This window comes from Adiantum capillus-veneris, chromosome 26 (genome assembly GCF_014529385.1).
Source record: "Adiantum capillus-veneris isolate H3 chromosome 26, ASM1452938v2, whole genome shotgun sequence".
Lineage (NCBI taxonomy): Eukaryota > Viridiplantae > Streptophyta > Polypodiopsida > Polypodiales > Pteridaceae > Adiantum > Adiantum capillus-veneris.
The window spans coordinates 41124354-41147934 of NC_140956.1; the positions used below are offsets into that span (position 1 = coordinate 41124354).

General features: G+C 41.2%; 1 protein-coding gene and 1 long non-coding RNA gene across 4 annotated transcripts in view; both read left to right on the forward strand.

Moving 5' to 3' along the window:
- RMI1 (recQ-mediated instability protein (DUF1767)) overlaps positions 1-6269 on the forward strand; it is a 78642-nt gene extending 72373 nt beyond the window's left edge. The window contains exons 5-14 of one of the 3 annotated variants that reach the window (XM_086501951.1): positions 2838-3007; positions 4364-4474; positions 4565-4693; positions 4784-4900; positions 5177-5307; positions 5445-5453; positions 5576-5661; positions 5780-5796; positions 5859-5887; positions 5981-6269. In XM_086501951.1, the coding sequence (XP_086358077.1) occupies positions 2838-3007; positions 4364-4474; positions 4565-4693; positions 4784-4900; positions 5177-5307; positions 5445-5453; positions 5576-5661; positions 5780-5796; positions 5859-5887; positions 5981-6041 (860 nt within the window). In that variant the 3' untranslated portion in view covers positions 6042-6269. Of the gene's footprint in view, positions 1-2837; positions 3008-4363; positions 4475-4564; positions 4694-4783; positions 5308-5444; positions 5662-5779; positions 5888-5980 lie in introns of those variants that run through there. The other 2 variants (XR_015186646.1, XR_015186645.1) reach the window with 2 other exon arrangements.
- LOC147423320 (uncharacterized) overlaps positions 6038-23581 on the forward strand; it is a 46530-nt gene continuing 28986 nt past the window's right edge. The window contains exon 1 of the long non-coding RNA XR_015186647.1: positions 6038-6148. This is a non-coding gene — a long non-coding RNA (uncharacterized LOC147423320). The remainder of the gene's footprint in view (positions 6149-23581) is intronic.

Here is a 23581-nt window from a genome sequence, read left to right on the forward strand (position 1 = left end):
ATGCCCATTGCCACCTAGCTCAATTATAGGGTTTTGATAATAGGGGGTGGCTATTTGATACTCTAGTCCCTCTAGCTTTAACATATATACCAAGATGATGAGACAATGACTCGAGATAGATCACGGTCATGATGACACATGTTTGGGCAGACGTGAAACCTTGAAACTTCTCGAATGTCTTAATGTTCAAAGAAGTGTTTCATGAAATTGCATATTGAAACTTGTCGACAAATTTGCACACATTCAAATTCGTTAAATGCTAGGCATTTCGGACCTCGGTTGATAATCATCTCAAGGTATAACAGCTCAGGATGAAACTTCGCCCTTCTTGCGCATGGAACATTTCGGGGTTGAAACGTTTCGTGGTGACATTGATAGATAGAGAGACCTTGGATGGTTATTTAGTCATGGAAGATAGATGATTGTCTCCTAGGACATAGTGAAGGCGTTTCTTCTATGGTGATGGAGACTGTGTTTCAAACCATGTGTTATACCTTAGATTAGAAAGAGGATTTTTGATGGGTTACATACAAAGCTTGGGGGCAATCTCAAAGAATGGCACAACAGCTAGGTGCCCCCATGGTATGTAAGAGTTGCGAAGATTTTTTTGAGAATTAACTCAATTGAGTACCCTCTTTTCAACACGATCCCTTGTTTTTTTTTAGCTTTCATATGTTGATAGGAACTGTGTGATGAGATGTGACGTAGAACATATGTATATGAGGAGGACATGTAGTAATATTGAGAATACTTACTACTTCAATGGAATGGCCGCCAACAAACAAATTTTTCTAAAGAAAGGTGAATGGTCACATTGGCATTCTAAAATAATTTAATGAAAATCAAGTCATAAATAAAGGCTATTTCTTAAGCATTAAAATGAAAAGAAATTCATATCCAGATTCCATTTACAAACTAAGAAACAAAGAAGATTTTAAGGTTGTATACAAATGTAGTGTCAAAGATATCCAAATGTAAGCCAAAATCCCATCTTCACGAAGGCATGTATTAGAAAGCCAAGAAAAAAAGAAACCCTGGAAGAGACACCATCCTTTTGGCCCTATATAGTCTAGTAGAGGCCTCACGCTTTTTCTCTTGCATTCAAGCTCTCTTAATCTTAAGTTGACTTAAACCTGCCTCCCTCGCATTCAACCTCTCTTAACCTTCATCAAGCTCTTTTTCCGTAAAAAATGGCTAGGCCCAACTCTTGAGGTTTCGACTGTCTCCTCTCCCATTCATTGCCTCTGTCTACTATCTTCTCTTGCTCTCAAGCTACCTTAACCTTCCCGAGCTCTTTTTCTGTTAAGAGTTGCTAGGCTAAGGCTGCATTTTAAATGCATATTTATCGTTTCCCATACCGGAGGGAAAAAAAACCGTTTTAGTATTCAATACTTTACGCGATGGTTATTATTTATACGCACACACAAATACACACACATGCATGTATCTAGGGTTGTGTACATATGATGTATACATGCACGTGTAATCTATATATATATATATATATATATATATATATATATATATATATATATATATATATATATACATATATATATATATGTATATATATATATATATGTATATATATACATATATATATATATATACATATATATATATATATACATATATATATATATATACACATATATATATACACATATATATATATACATACATACATACATACATACATATATATATATATATATATATATATATATATATATATATATATATATATATATATATATATATATATATATATATACATGCATCTAGTCTCTTCCTTTCATCCCTTTCAAGTTACTTCTCCTCATTGCTCTTGACTGTCGACTTGCCATCTTTTCAAGTCTCAATTCTACTTTCCCTCTCCTCATTGCAACACGTCTTTATCAACAAGGATTCTTGTTTTGAGTTTCAACTCTTCCATCCTCATTGCTACACAACAAGGTGAGTGCATAAATACAAATGAAAGCCAGGGGATCCAATGACCCAAAACCTGCTTCTTCCACTCACAATATGAGCTTACAAGTAGCACCTGAAAACAACACACATACGGAGACTTAAATTAGCCCTCTAGATGACACTACCATTATACAAGTGACTTGTCTTGCATCTACAATCCTTGCCAAAGAAACCTTATAAACCAACAAAAGGAAAACCCACACAATCTTGTGTCACTCCATGTCACACACATATGTACAAGTCGTACAAAAAACAAGGTTTTCTAAATGCGCTTAATTTACTTTGCGAACCAGAGCATTCATGCTAAACAATAGTTAAAAAGCAAAAAAAGCTAATCTTGCCCACGTGGATCAAAGGTCATAGATTATGAGCTCCATTTACATAATATAAAGTACCCATCTTGAGGGTTTAGAATGATAATTCATTCTTAACATCAAAATGCATGTATTATCCAATCCGTTTTCCTTTTCCTGCAAAAAAGATACTTCTATTAGTTTTTAATCTGCCAATGGGTTGCATCTCCCCTATCAAGAGGGTAATTTGTGCAAAAGAAAAGGGAAGCTTGATGACAACCAGCACCTCTATCTGCTTGAAAGCTCCCATCTTGACCTGGGCCTGAAGCTCAGACGGTATATTCCAATCTGCTGGTAGCTGCTTGTGAATGTCTTTTGTGCTTGCTTCTTGTGACCAAGAATCATGGAACCCTTAATGACTATGCTGAAATCTGATTGTGCAACTTGAATGCAAAATCTATGCAAGTACAATGCCAGAGACACATTTGGGATGTAATGTTTCTTTGTATAAAAGTAGCAATATGAATTTTGACTCTTTGCAACGTGAAGATCAATCTGTGTTCTTCTCTCTAGGTTCTGCAAGTGGAAATGCCAATCAAAATACAGAGGATAGGGCTCCATGTAGTACAAGCAACTTCTCAACCAGAGGTGTCGACAATACTGGCTTTACTTACTTGTCATTGCTGAAAAAACAATGGGCATCAAATCAGCAGGGGGCTTCAGATATGCATGGGAAAATCAAGGTTTAGTATTGCATGTGTTTATTGAGACTTAAATTATGTTTTGTTTTGTTTTCCTTTTGGAAAGCTTGACATGCTAATAACTGAAGGTTCACTTCTGCATGCTTTTAATGTGTTGTGAAGGGTACACCACAAGGTATGCATAATTATTCGAAACAGGGAGGGCTAGGGAGCTTGTGACCGCGCAGGACCTTTGGGAGCTTCACCAAGATGTTTTTCTGCAATATGGGACACCTGATGGTTGTACTTATATTAAGTTGCAGAATTGATGCAGCATGGAACAAAATTTGTCCAGTTTGATATTTTATCAGCATGTTAGGCAGTCCTTGCATTGGCTATTTTCACCTTCCACTAGCGCCAGGTTTTTGGATTTTGTCTTCTGAAGTCTGTAAATTATCCTCAAGTATGCACAAGTTGTTGTAACCACTCTCATTCACTTGTCATGATCTTCCATCATTTTCCCAACATGAGTTCCTATTAGGAAGCCTCTCAAGTGCTGGTGTGACGTTCACATTTCTAAATCCCTGCCACTAGCTTCTCGTTACTAACAAGCTCAACTGGACAGCATATTGGCAAACCCCATATTTTCTTATAGAGTAATGGCCACCTTTGCAGAGAATCTCAGTAAGCCGACGGTCATGTGAATTGTATAGCTATGTGTGCCGGGTGTGCGAGAGCGTATCCAGATACCTGCTTCTGCAGCTCACTATTGGGCGCTGATGATTTTGTATGCAAGGTGGTTGTAGAATTTTGCTGGTACTACGCATGATTGAGCTGATGGCTACATTGTCTTATGGTTGACTACCATAAGGGAGCGTATAACTTGCACAAGCTGAATATGGGCTTTCCTGCACTCATCTAGGTATAATAAGAATGCACACTTCACATCTATAAAAAGGTTGCGGATGCAGGCAAAGCTTGTTGTATAACTCCTTTTTAAAAAGCTGGTTTGAGGTTTTCTTGCGCTTTCAAGAGAACACAAGAGAGTAAAGATGCCCGGACTAAATAATCCATGACCGATAGCCTGAAAACTCCAAGGGACATTGGCTCTTGCTCACACTTATGCCAGCCTATTGCCTCTTGGCCCTGCAAGGTGGAAGTTTAGGCTATACTCTGTTTATGAAAATTGCTTCCAAACAGGATCAAATAATGCATTGATTCATCAGGGCATAGCCATTGCACAATGGTGTTTCGATTTGATTCAAAAGTTTGGAAATAGTGTTGAAGCTTTTATGTAATGTCATGATAAGAGATGTGATTCCATTCAGTTAATTGGTTAGTATAATGCGAGGCAAATAATCTGCTCGAATTTTGTGACTTCAACCAACTAGGGATCACCCTCTCTGCCCTTGGCTGCAGTGTGTGCTGACTGGTGTGAAGGAGTTCCATTTCAAAGATCGAGAACAATTCAGGTTGCTTGTTTTCATTGATGATGGAAGCCAAATTGCCAGTGTGTTGATACATAATCGGGTAGTTTTTCTTGGCTGCCCAAATTTTGACAAGAACTGCTTTATTGTAGATGAAATTGAGTGCTGTGACTTATCTGTAACACCTGCCCAGGTCATCCAACAGGTCGTTGGTTTCTCTGCAAGGCAAGTTTCTGCGGCCCTTGCCAGCTCATGTCCAAATGAGGTCATCAAAATGAAAGAAAACCTGAGCCGCTTTCAGGCTTTTCTAACCAAGTTTGAGGTCTGCCCTTTTCAAATGATTTACCTTTTTCCTTTTGGCCCTTGTTGGTAGCATTGGGAGTTGTATAATTGACCTGGTGCTATGTTGTAGGGCATGGTACTGCTCCAAAGAGATGATGAAACGGCCATTCCCATAGTTATTGAAATGACTGAGGGCTGCTCAAAGCAGGATGCCTGGTCACTAGCTGAAAGATTAAGAGGCACGAGTGTAAATGTTTCTTTGAGAGAGACACAGCCTATTGAATTGTCTCCTTGAAGATGGCAAAATAGAAAATAGAGCTGGTTGGAAGCAGTTGATTCAGTTAGTGCATCCCAAAGGAAAACGTCTAGAACATGTTTCTTTGAGAGAGCCCCATCGTACTGAACTGTCTCCTTGAAGAGAGCAGAACAGAAAACTGAATACTGTTGGGAGCAGTTGATGCAGTTGGTGTATCTCCATATACATATGCTGGGGACTACAACATCTTATTGTCAGTAATGCAAGGCCTTGCAAGCCATATCAGTACCTTGTCAAAGGAGGAGGGTGCGGAACAGCTTCAACAGCTGCCCTCGTCGTCCAATGGGTCATCGGTTTCTGTGCAAGGCACATATCGGAAGGTCTCATGTTCAAACTAGGTAATTGTAATGAAAGTAATTTTGAGCCTTCAAATGTTCAATTTCCCCTTTTCAGTACATTTGCTGTTTAGCTATGTTGTATACAGGCCATCTTGCTGTTTCAATAGGATGATAAGCAGATGTTCCTGTTGTCACAGGATGATTGAGTGCTGCTCAAAGCTTGAGACTCCATAACTAGCTGAAAGATTCTGAGGTGCTAAGAAAAGTATTTCTCTGTGTTTGGAGCACTTTGAATTGTCTTTTTGAAGAGGACAAAAGACAGTTGAAGCTGGTTGGAAGCGGTTGCTGCAGTTGTGCACTCCGGAAAAGAATTGTCTGGGGCACTAAGTAGAACATCGACGGTGACATCTTACTGTGCGTAAGCTCTGCAAATGCAAGGGCTCTGTCGTGGCAGTACCTTCTTAAAATAGGAGTGCTTTATTTTGTTAGTGTTTGGTTAGGTTTCTCAATGCCCATCCCTGGTTCCATGCAGATGTCTTCTGGAATAATGTTTGAGCCAGTTTTGTGCCTTCACAGCAATTGGGTAATGAAGGTCTAGCATACCGTGTCAGTCTTTATTTGGATCGATCCGATATTACAGGTCAGAAGTGCTGCCTGTTCGTAGAGTGTAAGGAACAATGATTGCAATCTCAACTCTTTCAAAATCTAAGGTAAATTTCTTTGCTTTTTGCAGTTCCGGAGTAGTAATGTGGATTGAGCTATGGTATGAAGTGCGCATTCGTGGAGGCAGGTGATTCTCAGAAAATAAGGGGGGATACAAATCCTGACAGGATACATGTTTCTCAACAACACGAGTAACAGAACTTTCAAATTTTGTCCGTGGATGTGCAGCAATGCAAAGGTGTTCTTTACAACTCGGAGTTCTTTTGTAAAACATCTTGATATTCTGAGCCTTTTTGAAGCATTTTCTAAGTAAATAATTGTTTGTTTTTTAATGCATTTTTTGTTTAGCGTCAAGGAAATTTTTCTTCTTTATCCATTTTCTTGTGTGCCTTGAAAATGCTGCGAGAAGCGATTTTCTGCACTTAAAATATTTCCAGTATAATTTTTGTGAGCGATTTGGCCTCGCAATTCCCAAGTTCAGACTTCTCTGATCTTGTGAAGGTGTACGTATTTTGTTATTTTGAAGCAATTCCAATACTCTGAAAAATGCAGGAGCTACTTCCTTCTCCTAATTGGAAAGGGAAACTCAGCTCATGCTGTCAAATTACCATGAACATGAAACCTTGCCTTTTTTTGTGAAAATTGTAACTGTAATAGCGGTTTTTCATCGAGTGAGGAGCTTGAGTAAGCATCTGTACTAGTGGAAAAACTGAGATGTCTGATGATTCTTGATGATTCGGTTTCCCAAGTGTTATGCTTGCTGAGCGAATCACAGTGAAAACAAGGTGGAGGTTCATGCCAGCAGTTTTAAACAATAAAATGCAAAGAAAGCCAAGTAATGTAAAGCTATGAATTGAAGGAATCTTTTGACAAGCTAGAAATAAATGAGCTTTCAATGCTTCGCACGACAACATAGGAAATAATAAAATGTCAAATGTATGCCTAACTCTCTTGTTCTACAAGGTTTGTTTTTGAAATTCAAAAAGATAGGTGTGGCTCTCCATCAAGGATGGCAATACCAAGCTGGTTAACATAGAGGTGAAGGTCTTAACTATCTTGTACTTTTTTTTTCCCCATTGGGGTTAATGCTTTTCTAAAATCATTTTCCAAGTAAACAATGGCCTGTTCTATTCCTAATGGCTTCAAAAACAATAATATTCACTACCTACATAGTGCAAAGACTCTTTTAAAGAGAAGAAAAAAAGGCTATTGAGCTTGTATTTTGTATAGCCAGAGCAGCTCAAGCTCCTTGTCTTTCTTAAAAGAGGTTTTTAATGAATATTAACAATTTTCTCTCCCATGCAAATAAGTAAAGTAGGATGTTTGTTTTGTTATTCTTAAAACAACTGGCTGGAAAAGGCTTAAACCAGCTACCTTGCAAAACAATTTCCCCCCTTGTAAATAAGTGAACTAGGATGTTTGTTTTGTTATTTGAAAACAAACCAATTGAAAAAGGCTTAAATCAGCGACCTTGCAAAGGAAGAGGTAATTTGGTGCGATAGGAAAAAGGGTTTTTGTAAGCATTGATTCCAAGTAGTAGGGCCTCCCAATTTCAGAAAAATGAAAATCTTTTCAAAACATCTTAAGTAAACAAGTGAAGGGTGAGTTTAGGAAATGAAAAGACCCATGAAGGTGGAAAGTTAAAAGACGTTCATGGCCTTATACAAAGGTGGTTGAGCATACATTTGTATTTTTTTAAAGCTTTATTTTCCCTTAAACATTTTCTTCTCTTTAGAGTGTCTTGCACTATGTAGGTACTGAATACATATATTTTTGATTCCAATTGAGATGTTCAGGGTTTTGTAGATGCGGGCTCTGAAGCTTGCTCATCTCATTGTCGAGTCTCTACTCTAAAGAAGTCAGTGACCTCCCTCTGTGAATGTTCCCCATTGCTTGATCTCCTCAAGAGACTCTCCACGTGTCAGCGCAACTCTAGCAAAAACAACCCGAGGCATCTTTGATCGTGCTATGTCATGACTCTAGTCAGTGGTCCAAAGCTCTCTCTGAATAGACAATGAAAGCGGCCTTGTATCTCATAGTATATGGGACAATGATATATGTGATGTAACTTTGTCTTTGGCTCTATACGACACGACTCACAAATCTTGCCCTATGTTGGTACTTTCCTAAATGTGCCAATCTCAATCTCTATCTGATGTGATGATGTGCATATCTGATCAATATCACATTGTATCTCATGGGACAAATGAGTGTCCATATAACAGGCTTGATCACATATTTATCCTAAGTGAGTTGGAGAAGATGCTCTCTTGGGATAGTTTCCTACAACATTAAAATTCTCTTCTTCCATCGAAAGCCATCTTCGTGTCCAACTCTTGTGTCGGCTGTATCCATGTGCTTCAGGTATCTAGCTGAATCAGATCATGACATATGAGTCCAATGATCTTTGTCCATGTGAGAGATAGGGAGGGTGTATCCAAGGAGAACTAGAACGGAGGTAGTCTATCCATGTTGAAACCGTGTGCTTGAAACCATGATGTCATTTGCCCATACCAACATGTTGTATTGCCCTTTAGCGCTAGTTGTGGAGATGACTCAAGCGCTAGCTGAGCATATCTGTCTCTGGGGAGGTCCGATAAACTGTGCAAGCAGGATACTGATCTCGTAAGTGCCTCGAGCACAAGATGGTGGTCCATTCAGGGTCTCCATATTTGAACCCCGTAAAGCATAACTAAAGTCATTAGAATGTCAAAAAGCTAGAGCTTTGTTTGAGGTTCCTGAAGCTGAACCTATCAAGCAATCTCAAATCGACACCAAAACAAGTTCAAAATAGATTAATTATATTTCAAATAAATTCTTAAACAAAGTTTAAAAGTATCTAAATACAAAGAAAGTTATTTGGGGTTTGTCTCTCTCAGTCGAACTTTCAGGATGACTAGCTTGTCTTTCTGGATCAATGTGATGGTACGAACACATCCTCTCCAATCCTCCCAAGGTTGCATAAGGTCTCGTTTAGTTTGTGCTGCTCTTCTCAATGAAAACACCGGTCCACTGACGACTACCCCAAGATATGTGTGTACATTTGTATACTCCACTCCTAGTCATATGTAAATGTCGTTGTTAACCTCTTGATCCACTGTGGTGTGGTGTTAAACACCATAACCTTGGTTTTCCCTAGGTTAACACACAATCCACTATCATGCGCAAATGTGTATAAAGCATCTAAGTGACACTGCATCCCCTCCGGTGAGTCAAAAATCAACACTATATCATCAACATATAACAATAGTGGGATCCATGTCCCTGCCAACTATGCTCCTCTATCACCATCCTTCTTAGAAACCTCATCCACGTACATGCCCAATAGTATAGGAGATAGCGGCCAACCTTGTATAGAGCCATGATCCCGCAAATCAACTCTATGGGTACCTCCATCTCTTGCAGTCTGAGCATCAATCTAGCTCTGGCCATTGCATCGAAAGCTTTGCAAAAATCCACAAAGAAACAATGGAGACATCTCCCATGTGATCTCCCCTCCTCAATAATGGCTTTGAGTGTTAGAATATAATCAAGAGTAGAGAAACCATCTCTCTGCCCATCTACTCAACTCTTGCTCAAGGATGGATGCGTACAATTGTACCAATGTGTGGCTTTGTAGGGTCCCTTGAGTTGAAGATAGGTGCGATAGTAGACAACAAACTCCAAGTATCATGTAGGCCCTCACACATGACACGATAAAACATCACTGCTAGAAGCTCTGCAAGCAGATCTTTGGCATGTTTAAAATGCTTTGCTACTAGGCCATCATGATCATATGGCCTCTTGATGCTCATCCTGTCAATGGCCTTCTTTACCATCTCGGCGGTAAAGAAAGCACATGTGTGTTGGGATGGCTCTAGTGGATCCAGAAGAGGTGGCTTCCTCAAGACTGTGTAGAGAGATGATGCATACGGACTCATACATCGGTAGAAGTGATGATCGATGGGGAAAATGCCTAGAGAACTCCCATATGTACTCATCCAATATGATGTAGGGTGACTATCCCTTGTGCGATGCATAATGAGACGTGTTGGGGACAAAATAGCATATTGCAATGTATAGTGGCCTCCTTGTCTCCAATCTCACTTCGACTGACAAATATCTGGGTTGTACATCTCTCCGAAGAATACAAATGAGGGATTGAAGCCCCTCCCTGAATAAGACTGCCACACCTCTTGACCCACATCCTCTATGCGCTGATCTCACATCCTGTCCACAAGTAGTCTCCCAATGGTATCCCATCACTCTAGGTAACGTGCCACCAGGATTCTGATATGCCTTCGAGTAAACAATCATGTTTTTTCCCCTTGAAGCTATCCTCAATTGCATCTACATCTAGCTTCATTGATCCATCACAATTTCATGCTACCATTTTAAGGTTGATCCCATAGGTCTCGTACCATCATGCGATGCATCTTTCCAAAATCACTATTCTCCCTCCTCTGTAGAAAGAATTTTTCCTTTTCTCCCTTGGTGCCTTGATCTCTGGCATTAGCTCTTGCATGTGTGCTACATGTGTTAAGTGAGGTTCTCACCCAAAAGTATCCCAGTTTGCTTGAGTTTGCTTGAGTGTTGGTCTCTTCTTCAGGAATTCCTTCCTAGCTTTCAACTTAGGGAAACCTAAAATGAGTTCTCTTTCCTTCGAACTTCCTTTCTCATCACTTCCAAGCACCTCTGTGTGTGTGTGTGTGTTCATAAATGTCCATGCGCTTCAAGAGTTCTTTAACTTCCTCTTTTACTTTTTCAGTGTCTTTGAGACATGTAACATGCACATGAAGGGCTCTAGTCTTCCTCTTTTGCTCCTCTGCAATTGTCATACTGATGATATTGGATGTCGGTGTGGCTTCACGCATATTATCTTTTTCTTTTATTGCGCCTTCATTCCACTTCTCAACTTTATCAACCTTCTCTTGTGTTTTCAATAGGTGCTCCGTCCATGAAGAGGCCATTCGTGCCTTTTGCTCTTCCTCTTCATGTAGAGTTTTCACATGCTTCTTAATGCTTGTGAGCTTCTTTATCATTGGGGGTTGATTTTCTCCCTCTTTTGTAGGGGTATTTTTACAAGCTGCAAGTTCTCCCTTAAGTGCTTCGATCAATGCATCCTTTTCATGCATGCGTTCTTTCACTTTTGATTTCCAGGTTTCAAAAGCAGCAAGTGCATCCTGTAATCTTTTCTACATCACACATTCCATTACATTCACTTTTGCCCTCACTATAGTCTGCATTTTGACCTTCACTGATGTGAACATCTCTTCACGCTTACCAAGCATCTCCTTTTCAACTCTTTCCTCTTATCTGCATACATAGATTTTTTGTAAGTCTGTGCATTGCATACATCTCTTTTTCAATGTCACCTCTCAAAAGGCTCAGCTCCGCCTTAACCATTACCTCCTATATCTTCTCATACATTAAGTCATCTGTGACTCTAGAAAGTTTCTTTGCTGTCACAGAACCTTGTGATAGTGTGCTTTTGAGTTAGCCGGAGTTTCACAAACATTGTCATCCGCGACGTCAAGTGTTTGGTTCATCCTCAGGCATCTCGTGTGAGGCTTCACATAAAGTTCAATTCCTTGCAAGCAAGTGAGTCGAAGTTGCTACCCTTTGCCAAAAACCAGTTGGTCGCTCACAACCTTTTTGAAGTGAAGCACGAGCCAAAACTGTGTCGGCGCTTGTGCAACAAAGATGTTTGTACAACAGAGCGTGCAGGTTGATGGCGACCTTGCTGCTGTTGTTGGTGGCAATGTGCAGGTGGGCGGAGGTGGTCTGTGTGGCAGACGAAGGGCAAGGCTGATGTTGTTGGAGTAGACCCCATAGCAATGCGCGATAGGTGTGGAGAGAGAGAGAGAGAGAGAGAGAGAGAGAGAGAGAGAGAGAGAGAGAGAGAGAGAGCCATCACAAATGGGAACAACACTAGTACAAATACGTATTATAGTCGAGTGTTGTGGCCTCATGAAGCAAGTGAAATTCATACCTCATGATGTCTTGAATCCATTTTGAGCTCAATATTTGCTTCTAGACGCGCCCTTTGAATGTTGATCTAACAATTTACCTTGAAGGAATGCAACTTGGGAGTCTTGGGCAATTATATCCATGACCATAATTTCATTGAAAAGCATTCCAAAGTGAAGGAAGGAATGCAACTTGCGGGGCTAGAGCAATTACATCCATGATCATAACTTGATTGTAAAGCATTCCAAAGTCAAGGAAGGAGCATTTATGGTGGTGGTATCTTTACATGGAGAAATTTTGTAAGAAAACATATTTAGCATTTTCAAACTCTTCCAAGTGGAGTTACAAATGCTAAAACCCATAAAGAGATGTGTGACCATTTTGTATCAAGGACTTGCTAACTTGAAAATGCAGCATTTGGTATCTCTGCAGTACTGGTACATTTTTTCAAATGCATAGTAGGCTCTCTTGCTAATTTCAAGGTGAGGCAATCTAATGTGATTGACCAAAGCCTCAATGCTAGGGTCTTGGAACTTTATGAGGATGAGATCTATCTTTCAGTGTCTTGGACAAAATTATTCACCAATGAGCTCACAAATAGAGGCATCTATGTTCAAAAATAAGGAACGATATCATCTTAAGAGCCCACAATACCAGCTAGATCTTAGTTCTATAATCTTCTATCGAGGGAAAACCAATCTTCCTTTGAAGAGTTTCTTTTAAGGGATGTTTGTGAGGTTAATTAGGGCTAATTTGAAAATTTTGGAGACATTGACAAGCATTTATGAAAGTTTTGACCAAATGTGAGGAGTCTATTGGGAAAGCTTGAATTTGAGGGGTATTTTGAGAATTTTGATAAATTATAGGAGTATTTTCGTAATTTTTCCTAAAAGAAGTCACAAACAATCTATCACACTCTCACTATGGAATAATTTTAAGCTAAACATTGCAAAGATGCCCCTCCCATGGCGTAAGGTGAGCCTTTCAATTCTCAAATTCTAAAATCTACAATCAAATATGATCTCAAGGGATTCACTCTATATACAAAACGGGACGCCACCTGCGAGCGGACAACTTTGATAAAACCCCTATGTACGACTCATATTAGGGAATATGACCCCTCTTTCTATGCTTATACGACGACAATCAATGAAGAAAACTATCATATCCCTATCTTACGTATAAAATTTAGGTTTGACATGATCTAACTGATTAAAACTAGTCAAAGAGTGTGTAGCATAGTACTAACTGACAACGTACTAAGGAACCACTTCTGTTGATAACTAGTTGTATCCTCAATGTGTCTTAGTTTGACTTTCAAACTATGTGCCCAATCAATCTATACTCTAGCTAGCCGTCCAATTTTGACCCAATTAAAGCTGGTGTAAATTAATTCTTGACCTTGTCCAAATCATCCCTTATCGCTATGACCGGCTTGATGCAAAATTTGTTGTGTGCCCTGATAAAAAACTTCCTCTAAATTCATCCAAGTTCTAGTGCATATTGGTGACCAGTCGTTACCAGTAATCAGCCGGGGTCAGGTCCCCCCTCCCCCCCCCCCCCCCCCAAAAAAAATAAATATGATACCCCCTCCCTTATTTTAAAGCTTGGGAGATAAATTATTCGGGGCCTGCCCCTAACTTATACGTTTATGTAACGTAAAAGAAAAACCCTCCCCTGCACTTACGTGGTGCGGTAAGTTTTCCATGGTGAATCCCCCAGGAAATATGATACAAGACTGTTTTGATTTTTGAAAGGGAAAGGTTTGTACATGTGGTTCTTGTTAGGAATAATCCCTTTGAGGTTGGTTGTAGGAAAAATCCCAAGAGATCTCTCTCTTTGACCTATGTGTGTAGGTGTGTGTGTGTGTGTGTGAGAGAGAGAGAGAGAGAGAGAGAGAGAGAGGAGATAAGAGGAGAGGATTTTTTTAATTGCCGTCTACATGAATTATCCCAAGAGACCTAGAGGTCTAACTAGTCACGAACTGAAGACAAGAGGGATTTGGGATAATGGAGAGAGAGAAGCCATGCGAACAATCCAAAGAAACCTCAAAAGAATAGTTGCACACGCTTGGGGAGATGGGCTGGGGTTTCACTTAGGATTAATGCATAGTAAAGCATGACTCTAAGGGAGGGGAATTATATAAGGAAGAAATGGTGTAGTTGAAAAAGAATGGTCTCCTATATAGGCTATATAGGGGTAAAAGGGGGTCATTTGATGCATACAGGTGATGTCCCATCATTATTACAAGTAAATCCTTGAGAGGAAAAATCCCAAGGTTACCCAAAGAGTGTAGCTAAGTGGGTTGAGCCTACATGATGGAACCACAAGGTTGTATTGAGGGTTTGAGGCTCACAGGATGCGTTCGATGGGTGCTGCCAACTTCTCCATTGGGAAAGTTATTCCTACAGTATGGCCTTTACGGGTGTGCTGTGTATAGCACGCTCGGCTGTAAATACATAGATATGTGTAAAGTTCTCCCTACCACCTTCCTTGCATTGGCGGTGAAGAAAAAACCCCCAAGGGTCTAAACGTAAGGGGAAGCCACGTGTGTGTGTGTGTGTGTGTGTGTGTGTGTGTGTGTGTGTGTGTGTGTGTGTGTGTGAGAGAGAGAGAGAGAGAGAGAGAGAGAGAGCTTTTGAAAATTAAAAGAACTACTCAATAAATAAAACAACAATAACTTCTAAGAAAAATGACCAAAATACTTGTAATTTGCATTTCCCAACGGTTTCAAAACAAATAAATTCACTCACTATATAGTGCAAAGAAACTCTAAACAAAAATGAAAGGTAATGAATACAAATGTGTTAATCCAAACTTGATGACCTCTTTATATGGTCAAACAAGAGAAAGAATCACGGTGGCTTTCTAAAACAACTAGAACGTGATAAAATCATTAGGTCGAGTTTAAGTAGAATCAGTGTTCAAGAAAGAGTTGCCTCAGCTTAGCCTTGAACGGGTTGAAAATGGAGACTAACTGGTTGCAAACCATGGTAAAGGGAAGAAAAACTGATGAAATATGTGAGAAAATAGTTCAAAAATCCTCCAAATTTTAAATTTATGCTAGTATTTCCGGTTCGCTTCTTTGTGGGAAGGAGACTCAGTCGACGACTGCTTAATAAAAGAGACTTGCCTTAATATTGACTAGAATTAAGTTATAGAATGTCAAAAAAGTAAAGTCGTGTGAGGCTGTGAAATGAAATGTGAAATTAAAAAAAACTCATTAATATATGTGTGTGTGTATTGATAGGATTTACTAGAATTATGCAAGTGAAGTTTCACTTTAATATTATAAAACAATAGAATGCAAGAAAAGTTAAGACATGTAAGTATATGAAATGAAAGTGAAATAAAAAGATCCATTCACTATTCTAAAATTGAAATAACATTTAATGTAAGTCTCAATCATCATTGAAACCAATGAAAGTATGCCTAACCCAACTCAACTCTAAGGCTTCTTTTAGAAAGCCAAAAAAATCTTTCTACTTCCCATTTACATTAGGCTTTTCATTTCCTAAACTCACCCTTCACTTATGCATTTGAGATGTTTTGAAAATATTTTTATTTTTTTGAGATTGGGATCTATCATCCACTCTGCCTCTAAAAAATAAAAACTATTACTTTGTCTAGAGATTCCACTATTTGATAAGGTTGGCCTATGTTTGCAAATTTGTATAAACCCATTGTTGCCAATGCAACTCGCCTTTGCCATCTCCCTAGGTGCTGCCCCTCCCTCGGATCCCTTTGTGTCTCCTCTATGGTTGCTTCTTGCCACCCTCCGTGTTTCTGTGTCCCTCATAGACAACTTCCTTGTCTTGCATGATGCCATAAGCCTTCAAGTGCAGCTCCCACCTTGTGATGCCACATGCCTTTCCTAGTTACACAACAATATGTATATTCCCATCAGAATCTGACATCTATTAACTCACACACTAATCATATTCAATTAGCCACGAATCACCACATGTTCAATTAGGTTAGATTTAAAATTAGATTTTGGACTGAGTTTTTATATTAGAGTCTACCTTCGGGATTACGGTAAAAAATTTAGAGTTAGACGAACGGTGATCCCTCTCTTCCTCTCTACGGATGCGACCTTAAGTTGGAAAGCTTTCAACAACATGATATTGAAATTGGAGGCCAACACGTAATATGCTAAGTAATCCCTAAAACAAAGATTTATTGTGAAGAGATGTTAAGATGTTGTGAAATGCTACAGCTAGAGAAGAGGCAAAGGGGTTTTGTCCACTACATGCACTATTATGTAGACGTCGGTGTATAGATTTCTCGTACCCACAAATATAGGCATTGACCAATAAAGACGAGATTATAACCCGGTGGTTCCAATCTCCGTGCACCTCTAGACCGAGGTGTACGTGGATTGGACATGACTAGAGAATGTGAGGTAGTTACAGTGTGAACAGAGAGAGAGAGAGAGAGAGAGAGAGAGAGAGAGAGAGAGAGAGAGAGAGAGAGAGAGAGAGAGATAAAAGATGGAGGATGCCAATAGAAGATTAAATTTATGTTCAGGTTATAAGGTTTTTACCCTCATTATGAGTAGTGACGAGGATGTGGGGCTGTCCAACCGAAACACCTATCTCTCAACAAGGATCTTCTGTACTTGTAATCAATGCAAGCATGCTGTGCGACGGACAAGACATGTTTCTTTGTAGCACGTTCGCGAATTTGGCGAGTTCGATCCATCTATTATAGATCGAGTTGTTGCCAATTATAACTCGTCGGACTCTGACGCTGGCCAACAAGCAACAATCTTGCAACCCAATAGACGTGTTCACAGGCGCTTTGGTCAAGCAACATATGTGAGGCCACAAGATGTAGCCTCTGACAGCTCGGAGGATGATCATGAAGACCAGATTCCCAACGAGGCAATGTTTGAGCCCGAGATCTATGAAATGATCGAGACGATCATGGATTCAGAAAGGCTTACCTATGATGATATGAAAAGTGAAGCCGATACGCCATTGTATGATGGAGCACATGTGTCTAGATTGAAGGTGCTCCTGGTTCTTCTCAACATGCAGGCAAAGTTTGGATGGAGTGACACTAGAGTCACAACGCTTTTCAGGTGATCTATTACAATGTGTTTACTTTAATAAAAAACTCTAGATGAATAATGATCTGATAGATTATTTACACAATTGTACCACATTTTTTTCACTGTGTAGATTGCTCAAAGAGCACATACTGCCAGCTGATAATGTGATGCCAGATTCCAGAGAGGAAGCAAGAAAGATCTTGTGAAACTTGGGGATGGATTACAATTCGATTCGTGCTTGTCCTAACGATTGCATGCTTTCCAGAGGGGAATACATAGACATGGAGAAGTGTCTGAAATGTGATTCCGAGAGATATCGACTAGATCTCCACGGAACAAAAATTCCACAAAAGGTTTTGTGACATTTTTCTTTGCTTCTTCGCATCCAGCATTTCTTGGAATGTAAGTCCATGGCCGCCCTAGCATCATGGCACAAGGAGAATAAATCTTCGCATGGTGTACTACGGATTCCTGCAGATTGCGCAGCCTGGAAACATATAGACAAAACATGGTCGAATTTTACCAGGGACGCTTGAAATTTGCGCCTAGGCCTGGCTATGGATGGCATAAATCCATTTGGTCAAAGATCAATATCTTACAGCGTATGGTCCGTTGTCATCGTCAACTACAACATTCCCCCGTGGTTCACTACGAAGAAGGGGCACCAGTGGCTCATCTTGATTGTGCCTGGGTGGTATAAAGTGAAGAATATGGATGTGTAGCTTCGTCTTCTATCGGAGGAGCTACAACAATTGTGGATTGGCATAGAAGTGGTGGATATGAGCCGACACACAGGTTGACGGAATGCTTTGATCAGAGGCATTCTAATGTGGATCGTGCATGACTATCCCGGACTAACAGAATGCTCAGGTGATTTACACTCAAACTCAAACACTGTAAATCTTGGTTTTTCTCAAGCTTCTCTATTGTCATGTGTATACATGCAGGGCTTCAAAAGCAGATACAGAGCATGTGTCACATGTGGACTTAGACTGAATGCACGTCGGGCACCCTCATTGAAGAAGCAAATCTACGAAGGTTATCAAGCGTATCTTCCAGAGAATCATGTGTTACGTGATGGCTTTTTGAGAAGAGAGCCACCGAGGATGTCTGCACAAGCATTGTTAGAGCAGAAGGAGATATGTGATGAAGGTTTGCCCCCAAGGATGAAGAGACTCTCTCTATGGTACGAGTTACCATATTGGCCCTGACTCATGATCAATCACTTGCTCGATCCAATGCACATATTCAAGAATGTGGATAATCTGCTATGGGACCATCTGACCGATAAAAAAGATACTTTGGGAGCCAGGGTTGACCTTGGATCGTATGGAGCAATATTGGCCGCAGACAGCATCCGATGGATCGATAAAACTCTCTAAAGCACCATGGATTTTCACAGGAGCCCAAGAACGCAAAGTAAAAGAGACCATTCGATCTATGCGGACCCTCACTAGCGTAATGCACTCGATCTGAATGTGTTTTAATAAAGAAAGAAATCTTACCGGTTTGAGGTCACACGATTGGCATAAAATATGTCAGGTATGTTTGAAGTGGAATATATCATAGTGGAAATTGTGTAACAAATTCGTGTGTGGACTTTAATATCATTGCTAGACATGTTTTGCAGTTTATTTTACCGATGGCCAATGAGGGATGTTTGTCTCTTGACGTCCGTAACACAATCTACAAACTTGCGAAGTTGGTGCAATGGATCTCACAAAGGAGATCAATGTAGACTCCATACCATTAGCCAAACTAAATGCTGCGGAGGTTGTGTGCATGTTTGAGAAACACTTTCCTACTACCATGCTAACCATTCAGGTGCATCTTCTTGTTCACATAGTTGATGAGGTGGAAATAGCTGGCACGGTACATTCCAGATGAATGTTTTTTTTAGAGCGTTTTATGAAAACGCTCAAGGGATATGTGCGTCAGAAGGCACGTCCGGAGGGTAGCATGGCAGAAGGTTGGCTGGTATCAGAGTCCCTAGTTTACATTGGAGAGTGGCTAGACGGATTTGATAAAGCCCGGGACACACTATGATGAACCATAGATGATGAACGCATATCTGGGATTTTCATGTGCAATCTCGGTGTTGAGAAGAAGATGATGGAAGATCTAGAGGCTAAAATCAATCGATTTTGCATGCTTCACAATCCAGTGATGCAAAAGTGGATTTCACAATATGAGGATGCAAAGCAAGAGCGACAAAGGGCACGAATCGAGTGGAGATGGGAAAGACGACCACCAATGCATTATCCGGCGGGTCTCGAGAGCCTACCAACATTCATGAGCTTAAGATGGTTGCACAACCAATTGAAAAGCGCACAACAGTGCGGTGAAGAAGTGATTGAGGAGGAGTGGGAGTACTCTCAGGGTTGCATGACCAAGGTAAGTTTGCAATGTACGACTAGTGACTTTCTAGATGTTTGAACGTCCACTCATAATCTTTGTTGGTTGTAGTATAAGTCATACACAGCAGCATGGTGTAAAGGTCGACATTTTAGGGTGGAATGGATCGACAAAAAGCGTTTTACTCAAGATTGTGGAATCATGGCAAAATTTGAACAGTCTAGTTGACGACGGCCCTCTGATGCAGATCCTGTGGTGGTGGAACTCACTTACTTCGGCACGCTATAAGAGATTTTGAGGATCGGTTATAGAGGATGTTTTTGTCGACTTGTTCGACGTGCAATGGTTCAAAATAATCATGGAGGGTCACAACGCTACTGTGCGTAGAGGAGAGTCTGGTTTCCTTGAGGTGGATTCAACTAAGAAATGGACTGACCTAAGAGACACTTTCGTACTACCCGAGCATTGTGAACAAGTAAGTATGTAAATAGTTAACATCCAATTTTAGAAGTTATGTGCTTGGAAGCTCTCATATAAGTTATGTGGCTCTGGCAGGTGATATTTCATCCTACAAAGTCTGCATCAAACTGGTGGTATGTCATAGAGGTAGCCCCTCGTAGTGCACGGATGTATGAGGGCTACCATGTGCCAATCACAGCAACATCAATGGAGGATATCGGAGAAGATGCTCAGTCTGAAGCCGCTGAGGTGGTGCCAGACGAGCATCAAGCAGCTACTCTCTATGGGGTGCATGCAGAGGATCTTCACACTTGTTTAGGCATCGACGCCCTAGTGGTGGCGGTGGTGGTTGTTGTGGGGATGCGGCCGCTAATGCCTCGACACCGCCTCATTTTTGACGAGTCTCTTTTCCTTCCCCTTCTTTACCCACCCCCACACCAACCACGACATCGCCATTTACGCCAGGTTTTGTGCGGCTGACGGTCGTTCCTAGCTACACACCACTACCTACTCCTCCGAGAGTCACCCCAATCGACACTCCTCGCTTCGGGGCACAGACTCCAATGGAGACACCTGACGTCTGTACCCCCATCGACACGCCGCTAGAGACCCCTGCCAGGACACCCAAGTTCACGCGTCACCGACGAGTGGGCTTGCCTTACTCCATCGACTTCAGCGGCGGCATCATCTTGGATTATGAAAGCAAGAAGGTGATCTTGTGCAGGTGCTGTCTTTGCTCTCAGGTGTTTAGACACTACATATTAAACACATGGAGTGAAGTACCAATTGAATTGAAAGACAGAGTCATCAGCATGCTGCATGACAAGTTTCCCCTGTCAACACGGAATGATCGCTTCAATAAAGACCTGATGAAGGTTCGAATGCACGAATACTGCAAGCACAAGCGTTCTGAAGTGCCAAAAGCAATAAAGCATGGGTGGAAAAGACCAGATTGGCTGGCCAAAGAAGATTGGAAGAATGCGAAGAAAGCAGAGCGCCAGAATCTTGACAAGTGGAAGCAACAAAAGGAGGCATTACAAGAGGTTGTGTGCACTTGTGACGCTGTTAGCGACGGAAATACATTGGGTTTTTATACTCCCTGACGTCGCTAAGACCGTCGCTAACAGCGTCGATACGGGAACGTCGCTATGAGCATCGCTATAACGGTCTCTACAAGCATCGCTATAGCAGTCGCTATATAGCATCGCTATAACGGTCTCTATAAGCATTGCTATAGCAGTCGCTATATAACGACGCCTATAGCAACGATCATAGCGACGTTTACAGGCCACCTATAGTGACTTTTATAGCGACGCTGCATAGCCTTATATAGCAACGCCCGAGAGAAATTTTTTTTGGTGATGAATCCAAGATAAGCCCAGATTTACCTTTGAAAGAAAGTGCAAGCTTAGATATAGACCCAAAGTAGTCACCCACAAGACAATATAACCATTAACTCCATCATCCATAGTATTCTTTACAGAATAAAGATACAAAACTGAAAAAAGTAAATTGATGAAAGTAAATCAATGACAATTGTACACATGATAGGCAAAATCACTTGATTGTTAAACTTTGCAAATGTAATAGTTACAACACCATTGTCATTATTGAAAAAGTATACATGGTTTTCAAAAAGACGTATAAAAGTCATCTCATGATACATATGCTATGACAAAAGGAAACTAATGCTATCTAGCTATGGCTACACTGACGTCGTCTAATCAAACGTCTCATCGCGTCCAAGCAGCGTATCTGTCGGATTTTGCAAAAAAAAAAACAATAAGACAGCTTTCTGTAAGTATAAACATATAATTTATAAAACTATACAACAAATAGAAAAGAGTAAACCCTAATACTAACCATGCCATCGCGAGAACTCAGAATGTCCATCAAGGCGTTTAAGCCCTTCCTACCTGCGTACTCGCGCTCGTACAGTGCGGGGTCACTTCTTGTCATTGACCACTGTCAAAACATACAAAGAATCCATTATGTTAGAATTTAAAAACCCCTAAACCCTAAACTATCAAACCTAAAGACCAATGCGAAAATACTTACAAAATCGGCCTCAAATGATGCCCACCCGCCGCTCCCCAAGTGGTGCGAGCTCCGTGCCTCTACTCGCGCTCTGGCTGCCTCCTTTTGTTGCTTCCACTTGTCGGGATTCTCATATGCAGCTTTCTTCGCATTCTTCCAATCTTCTTTGGCCAGCCAATCTGGTATGTTTCACCCATGCTTAATTGCTTTTTGCACTTTGGAACGCTTGTGCTTGCAGTATTCGCGCATTCGAACTTTCATCACGTCTTCATTGAAGCGGTCATCCCATGTTGGAGCGGGAAACTCGTCATAAAGCATGCTGATGACTCTGTCTTTTAAATCACTTGGTACTTCACTCCAGGTGTTTAGTATGTAGTGTTTAAACACCTGAGAGCAAAGATCGCGCATGCGCGACATCACCTTCTCGCCTTCATCATCCAAGATGATTTCGCCGCTGAAGTCGACGGAGTAAGGCAAGCCCTCTCGCCAGTGACGCATGAACTTGGGTGTTCCGGCAAGAGTCTCTAGCGGCGTGTCAACGGGGGTATGGACGTCAGGTGTCTCCACTGGAGTTTGGGTCCCGAAGCGAGGAGTGTCGACTGGAGTGACTCCTGGAGGAGTAGCTAGTGGTGTGTAGGTGCTAGGAACTGCCGTCAGCCATGCAAAACCTGGTGTAGATGGCGATGTCGTGGCTGGTGTGGGGGCGGACAAAGAAGGGGAGGGTAAAAGCCTCGTCGAACATGAGGCGGTGTTGAGGCATCGGAGGTGGCATCCCCACAACAACAACCACCGCCACCACTAGAGCGCCGGTGCTTAGACGAGTGTGAAGATCGTCTCATCGACACCGAAGCTTCGGAGCGCGCTGAATGCTCCAAAACAGAGGGAGACGCTAAAGGAGTAGGAATGCGCGATGGTGCGCCAGAGCGATGACGCTCCACGTACCACTATCTCTGCTCGGGTGACAAAGAAGAAAGAAAGTGCTCATCATCCATACCTGCATTAAACACACGAAAATTTAAACTTAATATTGAATGAATTGAGAAAAAAATATGGACAAGTAGAGAGAGAGAGAGAGAGAAAGAGAGAGAAAGAGAGAGAGGGGACTCATAAAGGGAGAGGGATTCCTGTGTAGAGAGATTTCGTTGAATTTTTGTGAATTTGTAAAAGCACTACGCTCGGGGTTGTTAGGTTTAATGGCCATGTGGCCGACCGCCCATCACTAACTGCCACTAATTCTAAGTGTACAGCTATACACTTGTGTGAGCCACTAACACTAAGTACAATGTGTATTGTGCCTTAGTGCATAAGATAAAAGAAGAAAAAAAGTGGGCACATAGTACGTTGGCTCTTCCCCTTCAACCTGTGTGTGTGGCTATGGTGGTGTGTGTGTGTGTGAGTGTGTGTGCGTACTCTTCTTCCGTTGTGCTCCCAGTTCCTCCCCTTCATCTGGTTTCATTCTCGAAATCGTTTCTGCGCGTGCGTGCACTTTCAAGAGTGCAAAAAGAATTCCGATTTCGCCATTGGCAAGTTCAACTTCCCGAGAGCGTTTCCAGTAGGTGTCCTGGAGTTTTACCCCCTTTCGGAGCCATTTGAGCCATTAGAAACCCCATTCGAGCTACGGTTCAGGAGCTGAAATTTTCAGCCCTCTTGTGGTGGTTTGTGCTGCAGTGCTTCCATAGCGAGTTACAGGTACCATTGTTGTAGTCTCTTCCGTGTACGAGAGCCCACGGATTATTCGGGAGTCTGTAGCCTCTTTCGGAGTGGCCTCATACACACACATAGAGTGGGAGCTTGACAACATTGTCTTCTTTGACT